The following is a 14,631-nucleotide window of genomic DNA, read 5'->3' on the forward strand; positions in this document are numbered from 1 at the left end:
AGGGATGATTAGCATTGAAATCTCAGCCAGCTGCACATCGGTCTTGAGTAGAGAAAGCTTTGATGTATTTTCCTCCCTGAGGCACGCCACAGCCTTCTTGCGCTAAGCTATGCAAGACAAGACTTGAGCACGCCGCCGCCACCATCAAAATCACACAAAAGTGGGAAAAGCAGAACACAAACAGGACGCTTGTTTATAGCGAGTGTGAAACACACAAGAGCATCACGTTGTTTGACCTGTGCTGGGAGTATGCGCTTTGGGCAACTCTGACATTTCACTGCTTTGCACATGTGTGGCCAGGAAAGCCCCTCAAGTATTGGTTCTGGAGTTAGAAATAAGTTTTAGTAGGTGAATTTTATTGATAGGAAATCCTCAAATAATGAGTGACTGTATTATTTCCTAAAACTAGGCTAGATTAGAAAATTAAGAGATTTGAGAATACAGGCTGAAACCAGAATTGCAGCCAAGTTTGTAGCAGTGTTGAGCAAAGACTTAGTGTTTTTTTAGCTGCATTGTCACTGGCTTGTGATTATGCATGTGCTTCAGGTGTGCTGCAGTATAGATCAGCATCCTATAAGCCACCTCATGAGTGCCATCTCAGTCCCACTCACTTGCCCCTCTCCCCCTTTCCCTCCTGTGGTCACCATTTTGGTCTTGTATTCTAAGAGTTTTTTGGTTTTGTTTGTTTTGAAGTTCAAGTCAAGTGAACAGTGTTAGATTCCAACATCTACATTATGATCGTCATCCAGATTTCCATCTACCAGTGTACTATTTACCTTTTTTTTAAGATGTATTTATTTATGCATACATAATGGGTATGTACAGGGTACATATCCTGTACATGGGTACAGGCCAGAAGTGCAGTGGCGGTGAGAGGATTCACCAGAGACAGAGTGGGGAGCAGAACAGGCAGACTGACAAAGTACACTGCTGAGGGGAGCAGCAGGCCAGACAGGAGAGGTCTTCCGCGCCATGTGGGTCACCTCCCTGGCCAGGAATTGATCCGTGCTGCAGTGGCTGCGGATTGCTTAATAGCACTGCACTTTAACCCGTTGCACTACCAGAAAGGTCCCCCATTTACCTACCGGTTTTAAACACCCCCCGACCTGCCCTGTCTTCCTTCCCTTAGTAGCCATCTTTCTGTTGTCAGAATGTAAGAGTTTATTTTTGTTTTGTTTGTTCATTTTTTTTCTTTTTTAAAGATTTATTTGTTTATAAATACAGAACTGGAATATAGGTCAGAGGTTCAACGACAGTGAGAGGATTCACCAGAGACAGTGGGGAGCAGAACAGGCAGATTGACGAAGCACATACACTGCTGAGGGGAGCTGCAGGCGAGACTTTTTACATTTTAAAAGTTTGGGTTTATTAGGAAAAGGGAAAAAGAAGAAGAGAGTCACCTGCACCGTCACAGTGAGCAGGAGAGCGCCACTTTATTTCTTTGTACCAGAGGATTTTACTCTGTAGACCATGAGATTAAGCTGTAACTTGCTGTTTTTGAAAAACTTGTCAAAGATTTAGGATATAATTGCTGGAAAATGAATTAGAAGGGCAGTAATTCAGTCAAATGAAATGGATAAAAAGCATCTAACAAGTTTTTTAAATTTTCAAAAATAAGTGAATGCCCTTATGGCCACACTTTTGACAAGGCCTGGCTCTGAATACACAGGTCGCTCCATTACTAACTTCCTATTAAATGTGACTGTCGGGATTCCTGGCCTGTTACCTTTGGCAGTCTTCTCTCTGCCTGAAAATGACTATGACTGGCTTTTAATGAAGGAATTCAGGGTGGAATTGGAAATCCCTGAGGTACAATGAAGCCCTTGTTAGTGGCGGGGGCAGGACAAGGTAACAGACTTCTTAGTGGGACTGTGTTTGTGAGAGTTCTTTACCTTGAGCCAATATGTTATGCAGGGCCATTGAAGAGACAAAGCTGGGCTGTTTTGTTTCACTTTTTTAACCTGGCCTCTCCAAGCCATTCTTGATTTTTTTACATCTCTGTAGCGCGGTGTTCCCTCTGTGGATACAGCACCTGTTTGAAACAGGTGGCTGCGTAGTACAGCTGCCTTATTCTACATTGGCTGCCACACACCTGCTTTCTGGCACATGGAAACAGGAGCTGCCCTCTGGCCAGAGTCCTGTGAGTGTGTTACCACTACCCATGCTAGCCAGACTGCCTCCTATTTCCTGGCTGAGATGAAAGCAATGCTTTGCCTTTTTTCTCTTGTACCACCAGGTGTGTAAAAAACACATCCCGTGTCAAGTTGGGGTCATCAACCTGAAGAGTCAGGGACTGGATCCGACCTCAGGGCCTCTCTTGACATTTGGCTTCTGGCTAACCTGTACGGTAATTTTGTGTGGATAGAGTTCAAGTTCACATGTCTCTCTGGCCCAGTGTCTTGCAGTCCTGATACAGGGTCTTAGCTAGCAATAAATTAAGACTGTCTCCTAGTCCTTGTCTCATCATCTCTTGCTTCACTTGGTAGCCATGCTAAGGATAGGCAGGTGCTGTTTCTACTACCTCTTGGCAAGAATTTCTGCTCTGGGTGTGGGATTTGGAGTCTGTGAGGAGCCCCATCTCCAAGAGAGCAGGCTTTGAACCAGTGGGTTTATCCAGCAGGTAGGCTAAGGCTCCCTGGTCTGCCACTGTTGTGTGTGTGGTAGGAAGTACATGGGGTTTTTGCTTGTGTCTCTTGCCCATAATTTGAGGGAGGAATGAACATCTCTGGCCTTGCCCCACTGGTAATCTCTAATTGGGATCAGAGCTAGGGGTGAAGGAAGGCAAACAGTGGAAGTCCTTTTCTCTCTTTAAGATTTAGGCCACAACATTGTGAAGTACTCACTCATTCCATGTAATTTCTGTCTCAGCAGTAATAAGTAAAAACAGTCATGAAATACTGGAGCCTTGGAATATTTTTATTTTTGCCGGTTTCTTCCACTATCACATTCTAATGTAAAGCTGCTGGTACTTGCATGGGGCTGTGGAGAGCTGGGGGCTTCCTAGGGCCTTTCAGTTGAAAACAGGCCCGAGGGTGAAAATACATGATTGTCAGGTGGTGTATGCAGGAATACCCAGGCAGGTCTGATTTGGAGACTAGAGCTGCAGGGGAGATTTGCCTGAGGGTTCATCATGAATAGTGTTGTAGGGTTCCCCCCCCAAGTTTTCCACTAATGTTATTTGTTGTCTGGATTTACAGAAGTGTTGGCAAAGATGTCCAGTGAGTGTGAGCACATAGCTGAGTGAGTAAATAGAAGACAGGGCTTTTTGAGGGAAAAATGGGGAGTGGAGAATTTCCTGAACACCCGTTACCTGACCGCAAAGTGTCTAAGCTGGGTAGTTATTCAGAACCTGATGCTGCCAGAAGCTGGAGAGGCAAGGAAGGCTCGACCCCGAGAGCTTGTGGAGAAAGCATGGCTCTGCTGAAAACTTGATTTCCGACTTCTAGCCTCCAGAACTCTGAGAGGATAAATCTGGGAGGCAGCTCTGTTCTTCACTGTACAACCAACACCAGGCCGAGAGGATAAATTTGAAGCCAACCAGCTTGTCATGCTGTGTAATGGCGGCCTTGGGGAACTAATGCAGCCACTGTGAAGAAAAGCAAAGTGCTCCCAAACTAAGTGTTACCTGCTTTCAAGTCTAGGTACAGCTGGCATTGCTGTGATCCTGACTTCTCTGATTGAAGCAGTTAAGAAACCACAGATGAACTCAGACTTAGAGGACATGGGAGCGCTCTGGTTCAGTAAACAGCTCAGAGAATTGTTTACCTGAAACAGTTGTATTAGCATTTCTCTTTAGTTTGTGTGACACCTGCTGTGCAGTATACTGTGAATCTAGACTTTGAGAGCCTAAATGCTGTCACTCAGGGAGACATGTTGACAGCACTCAGTTTGCGATGTGAGAAGATAATACACAAACTTGACACTGTGTTTTTATTTGTAAGCTAGAAGCAAACACGTAGCCTTTTCTCTGTACTGTGGTTCTTTTTATTGTTCTGTTAGACAGCAGTCTTGCTTGGGGAGCAATGGCTAAGCAAAGGGAAATCACTGTAGCTTTGGTGCAAAGAAGCCCCAACAGTGTTTGTTTGCCTCAAAAAATCATCTGCAAAGAAGCAAAAGGCAAGATATTTTAATACATTAGAACAAAAACGTGTTCCCACAGCAGGCCTCACGCAGAGGCCTTTAAAGGAGCCTGTGTCAAGGGGAGACAGTTGCTGGAGCCTCTTGTGCTGGGGCATGTTCCAAGCTCCATCTTGACTATGGCGATGAGGTCACATGTGATGGTGGTTATGGAGATATGATGGGTACAGACCGTCATAATGCCACTGGCGCCACTGCTCGATGGCCTCCCGGCTTCTCTCCTCCTGCTCTGGGGAGGAGAGAGGAGACATCATGTTAGGATGGTGAGGATGCCACCTGGGAGCCATCAATCCAGTCTGCCCTCCCTGGGGTGACAGGAGCCCACGCGCCTGTGTGCCCGGCGACACACACGCACTGTCAGGTTGGAAGGGCCAACGAGCCCACAGGCCACATTTGATGGATCAGGCCCAGAAAGGTGACAGGCACAGGGTTGCTGGCCAGAGAGCTGAGGCTGACATCTTGGATTCTAGTTCATTCTCTTTCCTGCACAACCAGCAAGTGGGGCAGGAACTGTAAGCTGACACTGGCTCCGAGACATAACAAGTAAGAAGTAATTTTTTTTCTCTATACTAGTCTGTTTTCTAAGCTTTAAATATGAAAGCTAACTGGAAAAGGGGGAAGGACAGAATGGGTACAGAGAACCCTTGACAATTGTTGGTTTGGGGTAGTGATTATATGGGGATTTGAGGTTTTGTTTTTTGTGTTTTTAAGAAATTTCATAGTAAAAAGCTAAAGAGAACTTCAGGAGATTTTTACTAAGTAAGAAAAGTCTGATTTTATTCAGATATGTTCTGATCATAGAATTACATTATAAACCAAAAATTTCACTCTTAGCTTATGTGCCTAAAAATGAAAACAGGAACAAATAAACAAACACAACCTAACTAAATGAATATGTATAGTGTGTGTCCAGATAGATTCAGCCAGAAAAGGGTGTGAATTTCTGATAAATGTGACAAAGATGGATGAACCTTGAAATACGCTAAATGAAGTGTCCCTGTACAAAAAGACAAATGCTGGGCCATTCTTACTAGAAAATGGGTTAGAGGCTGCCTGGATGTGCAGGGGTGGGGAGTCTCTGGGCGCAGACTCTCAGGGCATGGCAGGGTTTTGGGAACAGTGAGGGTCTTTGGACAACATTGTGGATATATAAATGCCTTGGAATTACTTAATATGGTTAAGGTGGCAAATTTTATGTAATATGGATTTTACAACTTTTTTTAAACATTTGTGAAAGATGTCAGGAGCATGGGAAGTACTAGTAGAAGACAGTGTCAAGGGTTAAAAACAAACAAACAAAAAAAATGACTTCCTTGCTTCTGTTTTCTCATTGTGGGTCTTCCTGATTTTGAAGCGAGGGAAACACATTCTTTGTTTCCCTGGGCTCACAGGATGAGCTGGTAGCCTCAGGCTATGGACAAGACAGTGCACCTGTGGTCCTCAGCCAGATGCCAGCAGGAAGGGCCCCTCTGGGTACAGAGGTGCCGTGGCTGCTGGGACAGTTTCTCCTCCCTCTGTGAGCATGGAGCCAGCTCTACCCTGAATCCCTTAGAGGCCTGGAGCCCCTGTGCTAGCCCCCTGCTCAGGTCAGGCCCAGGCTGTGCCTCGGCGGTTAGCCTTCACCTGGGTCAGAAGGCCAGGTCGGCCAGCTACTCTTGCCAAACTTGAAAGAAGATTTTCAATAAAATACAAGTTTATATTTTCTTCCCAGGTGACACCAAACTCTTCCTAGGTCATTTCACTTAGACAAAGGGAAGGCCTCTTTGGTAAAGACTTGATTCTTGGCTAATGTTGCTCTAAGTACAGGTCTCTATGACCTATGACCAGGCTTCCTTCACTCAGCCAGGTGTTGTGCAGCCAACTTCGGATGACCTGACCAGGCCTATGACCTCAAAGCAGAGCTGTGTCAACACGTGGTGCTCGGTATGGGAGTGGGAGCTTAGTATCCTATGCTGGGGCAGTATTGAAAGGCATTTTTGCTTGGGAAACTAGTGGTTTGGGAGCCACAGCAAAGCTGAATGAGGCTCTGGCCCTTCCTGACCCCCTTTGCCCTGATAGTTCATAGAAGGGCCTAGAGATGGGACTACTAGGGCCTTGGAGATGGGGTCTTCAGGGCCATGGAAATCAAGTCCCTTTGCCCACCAGTCGTTCTCCCTTAGCATTTGCTTCTGTGAAGCAGGGGAGCAGGTGAATGCCCAACTGGGTCCTGTGCAAAGGGATAGCTGCAGACCTCGGAGAGCACTCAAGATGGACACTGACCACAGAACGACATTTTAGACAACCTGGTTGCCGTGCAGAGTCCTTTCCCAGGGCAGAAGCAAGAGAAGAGGAGGAAAACGAATAAGTTTCACCTTTGCCGACATTTCTCAGGCATGTTGGGCCTGCTCGCTTTCTGCCTCCTTTCAAGCCCCAGAGGCCCTCAGCCCTACCCTCTTCACCCTGCTCCTGATCACAGAGGTGCTCCAGGAAGTCTGCACCGTAATCTTCCTCCATTTGCAAGAACTGCAGCTTTGCTGGCTCACACCTCAATTCAAACTCTTCACTAGCTGTGTCCTCACTAACTGTATTTTTTCTCTGTTTTGAAAATTAAAGTGGAAATAGTAAGGCCTATCTGAGGATCAGGAGATGCAGCATGGAGCCAGTGTTCCTCACAGCAGCTGCTGGCACAGTCCCCGAAGGCCTGTGCCATGCCAGGTCTTCTCCACCTCTGGGACACCGAGTCCCTGATCACAGTCTCCTCTGGCTTTGGTGGGAGATCTGTCGTCGCCTAGGTGCCTAACTCTTCACCCTAATTCATCTGAAAGAATGTTTCCACCCAGGTTCTAGAGATTTAGACCAGAGATATTTAAAAATACCCAAAACAAAATGCTATTATTAGCACAATGAACGAAAAAATACTTAGAGGAATTTTAGAGGCCACATTCTCATTTTTCATGTTTCTCCTAAAATTGTTCACCAAGATAAATCTCCAGAAATATTTGACTCTTTTGCAACAATGAGTTTTTCCTGTAATGTTCCTTGGAAAGTTTGATTTGCTGGGATCCAAGCCCACACCTGTCTGCAGGGCTCAGCCAGGTGCCAGCTGCAGGGCAGTGGGCCCAGCCTGCAGCCCTGGTACCTGGGGATTGTTTCTTCTCACTGAGACATCATAGGAGGGAGTGAGCACCCCAGTCTATCAGAGCAAGCAAGCTGATGATTTCGGAACTAAAGTTGCACTTTCTTTAACAAAGAAAACCTACACCACAGCCTTAATGTCCAAGCTTATGTACATCAGAACCATTTCACTGTGTACATCAGAACCATTTCACTGTGGGGGAGACATAAGACATTCACGCACACATGTACACACACCTGCACTGCTGGCCTGCTCCCTACAAAGTATTCCTGGGGGTTTTGTTATGGGTGGCACTTACAGGCATGTTATAGACAACAAAGTCAAATTCAATCTCCTGGCAATCTATAGTTCAAAGAGAAATGCTTCCCGCTACCAACAGTCACTATGTCCAGCTGCTGATCCAGCTGGTGAAAACACTTCCTAGGGGCTGGGGTGGTGGGACTTCAGTCTGCCTAGGGGGTGAGGGCTGTGTGGAACTTTGCTGATGACTTGATAAGATACACTCCGTCCCTTTATTTGTTAGTAAGTGGCAAAGGCCAAGGCTTAGCAAAGAACACTGCCAGCAGTTAGGGTAGGATTCACACTGAAAAGTCAGTGTGGGCTGTAGATGTTGGCACTTAACAGGTGGGAAGGATCCATGGCAGGGCAACGAGTACAGTGTTTTTTGAGTTTACTTTTCCTGGTTTGCCTCCCGAGTCAGAGCTAAGATGCTGACTGGAATAAATAGGGAATCCTTGGTTGGCCAGGATGAATAGTTCCTAGAGCCATTACATTGATGTGAATCCAAGGCATTTGAAAGGGAGTTTTGAAATCCAGCCCAATGCTACTAGAATTACTCCTGTAGTTGAAGCACTTAAGAGGATCCGTACCACCTCAGTGATCCCAAATGGGAGAAGAAAACAGTACCTGCAGCACCACAGTCCCTAGTCAGTGCTAACTCAGGTGTTCTGTCCTTATCTGTGCCTTCTCAAGTTCTAGAACCAGGTTCTAGAAGTTTTTTCTCCCAGACATCTCAACTAACCTCTCCAATTTTGGGAGAAGTGGGAGCAAGTCATGCAATTCCCACAAAGCTCTATCCCAATGACGCTGACTGAAGAGTTCTTACCATCATTTTGCTCCTCCACGAAGTTCTCATACTCGTTCCTTTGTTCTTCATAATATTCTCTCCGTAGCTCATCAGCCCGCAGCTTCTGCCTGTGCTCCGCTGGCAAAGGGGGAGAGCAAGAGTTGCTAGGGGCAGCTACCCAAATATAAGGGTACTCCAGTCATTTGCCCAGGGGAGGCATTGCCCGTAATCGTTTACTCTTGACGTGGACTTTAAACAAAAGCCAAGGAGGTCATCCATCAATTGCCTCATGTGGAAATGGGAAGATTGAGACCCCAAAGGGTAAAAACCTTTAGCTCCTCTCATAAAACTTGGTGCTGTATCCAAGTACCTGAGGCGACTTCGGAACTAGAAATCTGAAAATCAGGAGTGAGTTATGAGGGAATAGTCCAACTTTTTAAGTTAGTCTCACGTTAAGTTAAAACATTAAATCTTTACATTGACCTCTTCAGTCATTTGGAGGAAATTATTAAAACTCTTAGTTTCAAGGTATATGCTTTAAATGGATTTCAGCTGGAGAAGTCCATGAAGGCAGGAAGGCCATCTCTGGGGCAGGAGGAACACAGTTCCCTCACATCAAAGGTGGGGTTGGGGGGACACGGAGGTGCTGTTGTTGCCCCCAACAACTCCAGTATGCAAAAGCAAGTGGGTAACAGGTTGATGAGAAACCTTTTACCCACTAACCCCATCATATGTTACAGAGGTATAGTGAGAAAAAAGTGTATTTTTGCAAAATGATAATACAGTAAATTACCTCAAATCGTGGTAAGGAGTGCAAACAATAAATTATTTGAATTCTACTAATTTATGTTTATATATTAAACCAAGATTTAAATTCAGGTTAATTGTGAATTGCTCTTAGTGCAGATCCTTTAGGTAAATCTGTGTTTTTCCCATGCTCTGCCTGAGGGTTACGAGCGTCTTTAGTTTGTCTGAAGGAATTGGTACCCCAGCTCATCCCCACGCCCCACCTTTTGCTCCACATCCACACATTTCTTAGGGGTTTGGGCTCAGGGGTACAGTAACTAGCAACGTCACAGCTGGGGCTGGCACCCAAGTCCCAGGTGCTCACACTCCAGCCCAGGCCCAGAACACACCTACAACCCTCTGGAATCTCGGCTCCAGGTGCCATCTAGGGAGCCACAGTGGGGACGGAGGAGGACGGTGGCTCTGATAGCCACTGCAATTTTGAAAGTATTTTCTATTCCTATGCACGCCAGTAAAATCCTCCCACATCGCCCATTGGAAGTGCAACAAATTGGACTTTGGACTCAGCGCTGAGTAAGAATCCATTCTTAGGACAGGATGCTGTCAGTATGCTGTGCACCCTCGGGCTAACATGGCCTTTCTGAAATCTCACTTCATCAGTTGAGCTCCCAGCATCTTTACCCAGAAGCTCAGAGATGTCAGGTGCTTTCCAAATTCCAAAATGAAGTTTGACAAAGTGTCACTTGCCCTTCATCCAGCCTGAGAAAACCAAGTGCTGTTCTACCCTTGCCGAGGTGTAAGCCAAGTGACAGAGCCACTGCCCTCAGGTGCAATCCTGGGTGTCACCAGGCTGTCTTAGGGCCCCTGTGACTGTAATAAGCTTCTATCCAAGCTGAGGGCCTCAGGTTTAACCAGCCTCCTGGATCCACTTGTGGGGATGGAAACTGTTCCCTAAATCCACACCTGCCCTCCACTGGGTCCCTGCCAGGAGGTTGCTCCTGATTTCCAGGAAGAATGATCTATTGCAATCAGCTTTCCGTGTCTCCTAACATTTGCTGACTTAAATCGCAGGCTGTGTGAAGCTTGGAGATTTTCCCAGAGAGGTTGAACTGACCCGACATAAAAAAAAAAAAAAAAAAAAAAATAATCTCCAAGCACTTTCATCTCATCTTCCCCATCATTTGGAAACAGTGCTGTTATTTTCCCAGCAAGTGAGTGCAGGGAGGGACACAAAGAGTTTATTCAGATAACACGCACAATCATGATTCCAGGCAGGGAGTCGGGGCAGTCAGAGCTGAGAGTCCTTGGAAGACTAGTTCAGGGACAGCACAGGCAAGAGTCGGCAGTCAGATGTGTGGAGCCTGCCAGGCTGGGGACACCTTCAGGCCAAAGAGAAGCTTCTAGGCTCAAAAGCTCCCTAATGCATTGAAAATGAAAACTTTTAAACACTGCTGGCTAAACATGGTACTTTCAGGGGTTTATAAGTAAGGAAACTTGGACAGCCCGAGAGGAAGTGGCTGAGATCACTTAGCAGCAAAGCTGTCGCCAAACCTGCATTTCCAGCCTCCTATCCCATCTGTGCTGTGGTGCATGATGCTGCTCTTGAATATAGGGTTTTGTATACAGTAGTTCCGTGCCCCTCCTTAGCTAGCGCCTCTGTTTCCCCTTTGTGATTTTAGTTTCTGGAATCTGGATGGACCTCATCACTGCTAAATGATGGGCACTCTCCGCTTGTGTCCTAGTGGATTCAATTGATACACAGCCTGCAATCAAGGGATTTCTAATTCTGAGCCAAAGTCATTTTGCGAAGGCCCTCAGTAAAGCCCAGCTGACTGTAGGAGAGAGAAGCCGAGGGCCCAGCAGAAAGCCACGGACATGCTTACCATTGACCTCGTCTTGGGATTTGGGGGATCTCTTGCCGCGCTTCTTGAGGAAATTCGAGGCATCTGATTCTTGCATGAAAATCTTCTGTTCCACAGCTAGAACCCAAAAGAGGCGGGTCTCTACCAGCACAGACACCCCAGGCAGGAGTCAGCCCACCACCCTGCACCCCTTACTGGCCCCAGCACTTACCTTCCTGGGCCTCTTGTCCAGCTACTTGCCTGGTGCCCACAGATGCACCAGTGCTCTCCTGCATCACTGTGGGGTGAGAGCACTGGATGAAGGCTGCAGCTCCCCTAGGGGAGCCCTTGCCCAAGCCAGCCAGGTCTTCCCAGACTCTCCTTGCCACAGCCCAGTGTTGGGACCTGTGTCTCACAGACCAGTCAAGAGCTGTTCTCCCCAGGGAACCATCAGGCACAGCAAGCTGTTTTTCTGTGTTGTCTGTCTCCTCCTCCCCTACCCCCCCACACAACACACACACATACACACACACAAGCTACATGCAGCCCCCCTACCTGGGGCGCCTGAGCAGCCCCACCTAACTCCAGTCCCAGACTCACTGGCCAGAAGCACAATGGCTGAAAGGCAGGAAAGGAGCAGCTGTTGTCTCCAGATCATCTTTGGAGAGGCTGAGGTGTCTCTCTCAGAACCACACAGCTAATGGAGAGGGTTCTGCAGACTCCAGACTGTGGGTCCTCACTTCTGTGTCTCTTCTGAGGGAGAGAGAGGGAGAGAGAGAGCCAGGAGGCCTGGATGCCACCAGGGGTGGGTGTGTGGGAGGGGTCCTGGCTGCAACTTCTATTGGCTGCTCCTCCAGGAGCACCCGAGATGTTTTTGGCACCTTGCAAACCTCACAGAAGCTGAGTCTGTCATGGGGCTGGCTGGGACAGTTTAAAGTTTCCAAGATCCGCACCCAAGGAGGTGCTATTAGAATGTCCAGCCTAAGAGTCAGGATTCCAAAGACCAAAGGAAGGTTTCAGATACCCCCTGGCATCTACTTCAGGGAGGTGGGAATGCTGATGCTCAAGGCTGACATAATACAGAAGAAATCAAGGCGTCTGGGACCCAGATGTCCACAGTAGGGACCATAAATACTGGGCAACATGGACACAGATACATTAGCCAAGCAGGCAGTAGCCAGAGTACCCCCCCCAACCTGTGCCCCAACTGATGCCCACAATACACAGACCCTCAGCTAGGGGTCTTGGAATGTGTTCCAGATGCTATCTCTGTGGAGCTTGGGGGTATAGTGTGTGAGGCATACATCTCTAGAAGGAAACAGAGGTACATTATCTGGAGGGGCATGCCAAGGGAGTCATCGCCCCGTGGGGCCGTCAGAGTACAGGCCTCTTGGAGATGTATTCTTGATGTCATTTGTTATGAACCACCCTCATCTTGATACTAGCTGAAGAGCTTCACGGGTCATTGTTTAGAATTTTCTTAACGGTGACCGCCACTGGACCAAGAACAGAGCCCACAGCCCCTGACGCTCCCCATTCATTAAGCAGGCATGGAACATCCCACTTGTACCATTAGCTAGTAATGAGGGAAAAATAACCAAGGCAGAGTAAATATAATTAATAGGTCGGTTTCCAGTGGAAGAGAGTGCCTCTGCGTCTGTACCAGCTTTTGGTGGCCCAAATCCCATTTAGCACCTCCCCTTTGATGCTGACTCATATCAACTTGAGGGGGGGTGGTGAATGGCGCAGGGTAAACCCAGAAGTCAACATGCCTGATGACACATCAGCAAGTATTCATCGGGTTAACTAGATGTTACTGGCAGAAGGAAGAATACTGGACAGGGCAATTTTGGTGGGTCTCTGTGTGTGAAAGTGGGTGTATGAAATACCTGCGATGTCCTCGACACTCTGGTTCTTCTCGCTGCCCTTTTAGTTCCATTTATTTCACCCACATATTTAAGGAACATCTACTTTAAGCCAGGCAGTGTACTAGTCACTGGCTAACCAGCTTGGGGCCCTTTACATGCCCTTTACATAAACCAAGAGTAAACCTAGGATACGTTCCCAAAGAACCTTCTAGCCAGGTTGAACAGTGTGTCCACTATACATGCGGAAAGGCTTTGGAGAAGAATCTCAAGCTTCAAGTAATTCTCTGAGATCCAGGCTGGGAGAAAATGGCAGGAGATTTTGATTACTGAGTACAACTTGGAGACTCAAAATGGGAAGTAAGTTCAGTTTTGGAAAAATAATCTTCCATTTCTAACATACCCAATCTTGAAACCTAAGATTTCTACCAGCTTCCCTGATGTGCTCCTAGAAATACTCTGATCTCTCAGTTCCTCTCAGTTCCTCTCCCTCTACCTGGTTGGTGTCCACACTTTCCACTCTTCCATTCCCTTCCAGCCTCAGCTACCCCTCCCTGGGGCTGCTCACCTGGCTGGCTGTGCTCATAGCATCATACCACAGAGATAACAAAGATTCTAATTAAATCATAATCTCATGAATATACTAAAAACCATTGAGTTATACACCCCAAATGGGTAAAATTTGAATATGAATTATAAAAAGCTATTGTAAAGATATATGTGGTTTCTATATATATATATTATACATACATTATACATACTTATATGTGTGTCTATATACTGTCTATCCCATAATACACAATATATTATATAACAAGATGAAAGTTTCAAGGTATTCATCTATAAGAGTCATTGGTTGGGGGAGCTGTCAGTAACACTTCTGAGAAGTGTTGATGACTGAAACAAGTCTTGAAAGACATGGGTTCCAGATACCGGCTGGAATAGAACCCTTTTGCAGAACTGCAGGGTCTAAGTCATAGGAACGAGTTTGGGCTCTACTTGGGTAACAGACAGTGTGACTACTATAAGCACAGACCCGGGACCAGCCTCCCCTGGTTCAGTTCCAGATCAGGACTTACAGCAGCATAACCACTGACAACCACTTTATCTCACGTCTAACTCCCTCCTTATCACAAAGATTGACATGAGGATTACAGCTCTCAAATTGTGGTGCCTGACACACACAGCATTGTATATGTGTATGCTTTCATGTCACGGCAATGAGCCATTAAATAATTTTGAGCAGGAAAATGACATGAGGATTTGGTTTTGTTTTGTTTTGTTTTGTTTTTTCAGGATCATCACCCTCCCCATGACGTGAAAGGTGAGAGGGAATAGGTTAGAGCAGCGAGACTTAAAGAAGGCATTTGCAGTTCAGGTGGGAGATGATATAAGCATAAGCAGAAGGAACAGAATAAGGAAGACAGATTATTTTAAAAGATTTAAAACAATAAAGGATTAATATCAAAGATATACAAAGAGCTTACACAACTCAAAAAAAAAAAAAAAACAAAGTAAATAACCAGTTAAAACATGGGCAATACAAATGACCAACAGGTAGATGAAAAAGTGCTTAACATCGCTTATATCAGGAAAATGGAAATCAAAACCACCATTAGATAACACCTCACACCTGTGAGAATGGCCCATATTTTTTTTTATATATATATATATTTTTTTATTAAAAAGTTTATTTTTACATCATTTTGCACATTTTTTTTTCATCTCAATTGTAATCCCCACGTCTCCCTAGTTTTTTAATATGTGAGTTAGGCAGTATCTCAGTGTGGTTTTGTTTGCATTTTTCTTATTGTACATGATGCTGATCATTTTTCATATGCTTGTTGGCTGTCTGTATTT

At 46.0% G+C, this 14,631-nt stretch overlaps 1 protein-coding gene across 2 annotated transcripts; it reads right to left on the minus strand.

Annotated features, from left to right (window-relative positions):
* Positions 1-3,995: 3,995 nt before the first annotated feature.
* On the minus strand, positions 3,996-11,638 carry UCMA (upper zone of growth plate and cartilage matrix associated). 2 transcript variants are annotated; one of them, XM_004691104.2, is made up of 5 exons: positions 11,507-11,638; positions 11,139-11,204; positions 10,949-11,044; positions 8,358-8,456; positions 3,996-4,366 (listed from the first exon to the last, which is right to left on the minus strand). In XM_004691104.2, exons 1-5 carry the CDS (start codon positions 11,562-11,564, stop codon positions 4,269-4,271), a joined length of 417 nt encoding a protein of 138 aa, XP_004691161.1. In that variant the 5' UTR covers positions 11,565-11,638; the 3' UTR covers positions 3,996-4,268. The 2 variants fall into 2 exon arrangements, with proteins under 2 accessions (XP_004691161.1, XP_012586732.1); XM_012731278.1 differs by lacking the exon at positions 11,139-11,204.
* Positions 11,639-14,631: the final 2,993 nt, after the last annotated feature.

This window comes from Condylura cristata, unplaced genomic scaffold (genome assembly GCF_000260355.1).
Source record: "Condylura cristata isolate star-nosed mole 26May11 unplaced genomic scaffold, ConCri1.0 scaffold00030, whole genome shotgun sequence".
NCBI classification, from domain to species: domain Eukaryota; kingdom Metazoa; phylum Chordata; class Mammalia; order Eulipotyphla; family Talpidae; genus Condylura; species Condylura cristata.

Coding starts and splice junctions, on each gene's coding strand:
- UCMA (XM_004691104.2), bottom strand. CDS start 11,564: ATGATCTGGAGACAACAGCTGCTCCTTTCCTGCCTTTCAGCCATTGTG. Junction 11,045..11,138: donor TGGACAAGAGGCCCAGGAAG/GTAAGTGCTGGG, acceptor TTTGGGTTCTAG/CTGTGGAACAGAAGATTTTC. Junction 8,457..10,948: donor ATCCCAAGACGAGGTCAATG/GTAAGCATGTCC, acceptor CCCCTTTGCCAG/CGGAGCACAGGCAGAAGCTG.